General features: G+C 58.6%; 1 protein-coding gene across 1 annotated transcript in view; it reads right to left on the reverse strand.

Moving 5' to 3' along the window:
* Nucleotides 1–507: 507 nt before the first annotated feature.
* LOC102441298 (calpain-8-like) overlaps nt 508–5,505 on the reverse strand; it is a 16,186-nt gene continuing 11,188 nt past the window's right edge. Inside the window, 6 exon segments of the mRNA XM_023748703.1 lie at nt 508–742; nt 1,375–1,535; nt 2,179–2,253; nt 3,674–3,701; nt 3,704–3,758; nt 4,857–4,940. Of these exon segments, the coding sequence (XP_023604471.1) occupies nt 732–742; nt 1,375–1,535; nt 2,179–2,253; nt 3,674–3,701; nt 3,704–3,758; nt 4,857–4,940 (414 nt within the window). The 3' untranslated portion in view covers nt 508–731.

The following is a 5,505-nucleotide window of genomic DNA, read 5'->3' on the forward strand; positions in this document are numbered from 1 at the left end:
GAAGGAGCCATAAAGATAATGCAGGCCGTTTGCAAAACACTCCCTGTTCACAAAGCCTTTCGGAAGGCGGAAGGCGGTGTGATCCATTTCAGGATTAGGAAACGGAAGCTGGGAAAAAGGGACCCTCCCGTGGCACTCCCAGGGTCCCAAGCTGAGTGACAGGCCTGGGAAGGGACCGCTCGCCCTCCCTCTCTGCTCGGCGCCATCTCTGCCTCCGGGGATGGGAGCCCCGCATTGGATGGGGATGAAGGAGAGAGCTGGTCAAGACACAGGCCTGCCCTAGCTGGTTTGGCTCGGTGGATAGAGTGTCGGCCCTCGGACTGAAGGGTCCCAGGTTCGATTCCAGTCAAGGGCACATGCCCAGGCTGCGGGCTCCATCCCCAGTGTGGGGCGTGCAGGAGGCAGCCGATCAATGGTTCTCTCTCATCGTTCATGTTCCTATCTCTCTCTCCCTCTCTGAAATCAATAAAAATATATTTTAAAAAAATAAAAGATCCAGGCCCGCACTCAAGGAGGACTTTATTGTAACCTGCTCCCACAGCACCGAGCCCAGCCCTGCCGCTGGCCCTGCCCCTGGACAGTTAAGTCACACAGCACCTCACCAAGGCCGGGCGGACACGCGGGCCTGGGGTGGCGGGAAGTGGAGGAAACGGATTCGCCTCCTTCTCCTGAGAGATGTGGGTGCATCTTTTCGGGGTGTCTTCCTCCGGGGCTGCCCCAGCGGCTGGGACCTAGGAGGAGCCTGCATATGTGTGTATTAGCGCTTGCGGGGGACAGGGACGGGGCGGCTGCCCGCCTTCCTAATAAGCTGGGTCAGTGCAGAGACCATGCCCACTGGGGAGGGAGCGCCCGTGCCCCCCGTGAGGGCGAGAGGGGCCACTCCCAGGCCCACGTGTGGCCATCCTTGACCCCCAAGGTCAGGCCCCTCCACCCCGGGCTCAGGTGCAAGCACGAGAAATGGCCCCTGGGACGGGTGCGGGCCATCGGAGCAGCAGGCGTCCCTCCGGCACGCCATCAGCCACTGCGTCCCCAGCTCAGGGGCTGGGGAACGGCCACCTAGGCAGGTGGGCATGGACGGAGGCCTCAGCGCAGGTGCCCAGGTGGTTAGTGGGAAGAAGCACCATCTCGGGGGGCAGGGGCGGGGGCGGGGGGTGAAGCAGGGACAGTCTGGACCAGAAGCTGGAGAATGACGCTTGCTGAGATCAGGCCTCAGGTGAGATCAGCCCATGTCCTGGCCGCCAAGTGCGCCCCCCCCCCACCACCCCCATCAGTGCTCAGAGGCCAGAGAACGGAGTGCAAAGGCATTGCCCAAAGAGGAACCTGTAAAGTCCCCCCCGGGAGGCCAAGCCCAGGAGGCCCTCAGCCCGCGCTCACCTGGGGGGTTCTGGCAGCCGTCGGCGGTGGAGCCCCGGGCCCAGCGGCCATTGGACAGCACCAGGTCCCACTTGTGCGCCTCCTCGCTGCTCAGGGAGTCGGGGGACCATCTGCAGATCTCCAGCCGGGAGAACTGCCTCAGAAACTCCGAAAAGGACATCCTGGGGGCAGAGGGACAGACGGGCTCCATCAAGTGAGCTGGGCTAGCTGGGCTGGGGAGGCGAGGGCAGGGTGCCCCCTGGGCACAGGGGACAGGCTACGGGGCTAGTGCTCGGCTTTCCTACAAGCCACGGACACAAACACAGAGGCTGTGGTCCAGTCTCCTCACCACCGTTCGCTTCTCCTTCTTACCTACCAGAGCCCTTCAGACATCTCAACAGCCAAGCAAAGAGAATGAAGCGTGAACTGGGATCCCCCTAACGAGGCCCCTCCTACTTCATTCCCACGGATGTCCTGTAAGCCAGGCCGGCGTCCAGGGCATCCGAGCACCTTCCTGAGCCCACCCCCAGGGACTCTGTCCCTCTTAGGGGGGAAGGTGAGCCTGAGGCCAGAGACCCGGAGGATGGCTTGTTCCATTGGGACGATAAGGTGAGGCAGCAGGTGAGAGCTCCACGCTGAGGGCCCGGGGCTGGCGCTGCCCAGGCTGTGGACATCCTGGCACAGAGGCAGATCACGCCCGGTGAAGGGGGAGAAGGATGAAAGGCCCCTGCCCCGGCCGGGAACCACGGCGAATTTCTACAACACCCGAGGGATTCACCCCACACCCGAACAGGGGGTGAACCCCAACTGCGGGCAGCTCCTCACCAGAACTCTCCATCCTCGGCCTTCGTGTCCAGCTCTTCCTTCTGCCTGGGATCCACGTCATTCCACTCCGGGGCACTGGGGGCGGGGGAGGAATTAAATCACTTTTTTTAAAAGATTTTTTTGAATATATTTTATTGATTTTTTACAGAGAGGAAGGGAGAGGGATAGAGAGTCAGAAACATCGATGAGAGAGAAACATCGATCAGCTGCCTCCTGCACACCTCCTACTGGGGATGTGCCCGCAACCAAGGTACATGCCCTTGGCCGGAATCGAACCCGGGACATTTCAGTCCGCAGGCCAACGCTCTATCCACTGAGCCAAACCAGTTAGAGCTAAATGACTTTTTTAAAAAAAATTTGTTTTGGTTAATCCTCACCCAGGGATATTTTCCCACTGATTTTTTTTTTTAAGAGAGAGAATGGAAGAGAGAGAGAGAGAGACAGAGAGAGAGAAATATCAATGTGTCCCTCTGCCTGGGGGCCCCCTGGGCACAGGGGACAGGCTACGGGGCTAGCACTCAGCTTTCCTACAACCACAGACACAAACACAGAGGCTGTGGTCCAGTCTCCTCACCACCGTTCGCTTCTCCTTCTTACCTACAAGAGCCCTTCAGACATCTCAACAGCCAAGCAAAGAGAATGAAGCGTGAACTGGGGTCCCACCTAACGAGGCCCCTCCCACTTCATTCCCACGGATGTCCTCTAAGCCAGGCCGGCGTCCCTCTTAGACGGGAAGCTGAGCCTGAGGCCAGAGACCCGGAGGATGGCTCGTTCCAGTGGGAAGAAAAGGTGAGGCAGGAATCCCAGTGACAGCCACCCCCCCACCCACCCACCATGCCAGCAGTGGTGACTCAGAGGAAACCCTTCCACGTGCTCGACGCCCTCAGGGACCTCGATCCCAGGGCGCAGCAGTCGGGAGACACCACGGGGGCCTCGCAGTCCAGCCACCATCTCGCACTGACTTCCCCTCCCTCCCCAGCGGGGAGGCCCGGCCCAGAGGGGCCTCTGGGGCCGCTAATGGCTTTGCGGGAAAGATCAATGCCCGGCCGCCAGGAGCTCTGGGGAGCGCGGGCCACTCCATCCATCACTGCCCGCTGCGGCCAGCTGGTCCCCGGGATGGAGTTCACTTCCTAAGCGGTCATTTCCTGTGGGCGCTGAGGGGTCTGGCCTTTGTCGGCGTGGCCAGGGTTTGCGGAGCGGAGGGAACCCAATTGTAACGGAGGGATCTCACCTTTGGGTCACCACGGTGTGGTGTGGAAAACAGACAGACCCCAACGTGCAAAGGCCCAGCAGACACCCAGCATCCAAGACTCGGGCTCAGTGGGGTCTGTCTGCTTGGCGGTTCCCAGGCTGGAGCCATTGCTACCCTTTTCTGAACAGGCTGCGTGGTTTGAGGGTGGGAAGCACCGGGGACTCACTACACCACCCCTGTCATCATGGTTGTGTCTTTGCGCGACGCTTTCCCGCCCGGGGTGGAGAGGGGACAGCACACTACTTGTCACTCCAGGCGCCCGTCCACTCACTTCGCCCCACGGATTCCTGAGTCTGATCAGCTTCTCCGGGCGTCCACGGAAATCCACCTGCAAAAGCCATGGCGACGACAACAGTGGTCCCCGGCTGCCCTGCGTCCGTGTCTGCACGTCAAGAGCCGCACCCCGTTTCTCAAATGTCCCCAAACAGCCACACTGTCATTTGCTTTTAGCGAGTGTTTCCAGGCCTGGCCCCACCGCTCTGTTTTTCGCCATTTGGTTGCGTAAATAATAAATCCGGCACCAAAACAAGTTTATGTCTCCTTTCACCTGGGTTTAGGTTTCATAGCCGACTCCGTTCTTACTATATGAGACCGAATGGTAGTAAATGCCTGCCCGATAAATACTCCGCGCCCAGCAGTTAGCATTCACGGAGCGTGGGCTACGGACCAGGCACAGCGCGAGGCACCCCACATGCGCTATCCCCTCATCTAAACCTCACGACAACCCCGTGAGCTGCCTCTGTTATCTATTTATTTTATTGATTTCAGAGAGAGGAGGGGAGAGAGAGAAACATGGACGATGAGGGAGAATCATCCATCGGCTGCCTCCTGCACGCCCCCTACTGGGGATGGAGCCCGTAACCCAGGCATGTGCCCTGACCGGGAATCGAACCGTGACCTCCTGGTTCACAGGTCGACGCTCAACCACTGAGCCACACCGGCCGGGCATGGATCTGTTATTATCTTCATTTCTCAGCTCAAAAGTCGGAGACTCAAAAAGGTTAAGTGACTGGTGATGACTTAGTTACTAAGAAGTACATGGAGTCGAAACCGGTTTGGCTGAGTGGATAGAGCGTCGGCCTGCGGACTGAAAGGTCCCAGGTTCGATTCCGGTCAAGGGCATGTACCTGGGTTGCGGGCACATCCCCAGCAGGAGATGTGCAGGAGGCAGCTGATCGATGTTTCTAACTCTCTCTCTCTCTCCCTTCCTCTCTGTAAAAAATCAATAAAATATATTAAAAAAAAAAAGAAGTACATGGAGCTCAGGCACCCAGTCTGTCTCCGAAATCCATACTCATAAGGGCACCACAACCTCGTGCAGCCAGAGAGAGGCCTCAACCAGGTGCCCCCCCCCCCTCAGGGACGCCCTGGACTGATGGCCAACGTCATGACTCATCACCCTCGCGCTCCCCCTGCCCGGTGTTACCTCCTCGACCCCCGTGACCGAGTACGCGTGGCTCTTCACCAGCTGCTGGCAGGTGATGTCTTCCACTTCGGCCGCGGCGGAGACCTGCGTCGGGAACCCAGTCCACTGAGGGCGGCCGCCCTGACCTTGTGGGGGCTGGTCCCACAGTGCTTCCTGAGGACACGCCACCCAGCCCCGGGGCCTCCGTGTGGGGCTGGGGGTGCAGGTAAAAGGAACCTCTTCGTGCGACCCCACCCCCTTTCCTTAGGCCTGCCGTTCCGGGCGGGGTGCTGTGTGGCTGCCAAGCCTTTATTATTTTTAAATATATTTTATTGATTTTTTTACAGAGAGGAAGGGAGAGGGATAGAGAGTTAGAAACATCGATGAGAGAGAAACATCGACCAGCTGCCTCCTGCACACCTCCTACTGGGATGTGCCCGCAACCCAAGTACATACCCTTGACCGGGAATCAAGGAAGCCAACAACAAATTTTGATCCGTAAAATAAAAATATTTTACTGTGCCCAGACTCGGTTTGGGCTGGACAAGGGATTATAAAAAAATCGATGAGCATCCTACGTCAATCTCTTTTAGACAGCCGGGGCCACGGCGGATGATCCCGAACCAAGGCACCTTCTCTTGACGCGAATCGAATCTAAAAACCTTTAAGT

The sequence above is a fragment of the Myotis lucifugus genome, unplaced genomic scaffold, assembly GCF_000147115.1.
Source record: "Myotis lucifugus unplaced genomic scaffold, Myoluc2.0 scaffold_1696, whole genome shotgun sequence".
Classification (NCBI taxonomy): Eukaryota; Metazoa; Chordata; class Mammalia; order Chiroptera; family Vespertilionidae; genus Myotis; species Myotis lucifugus.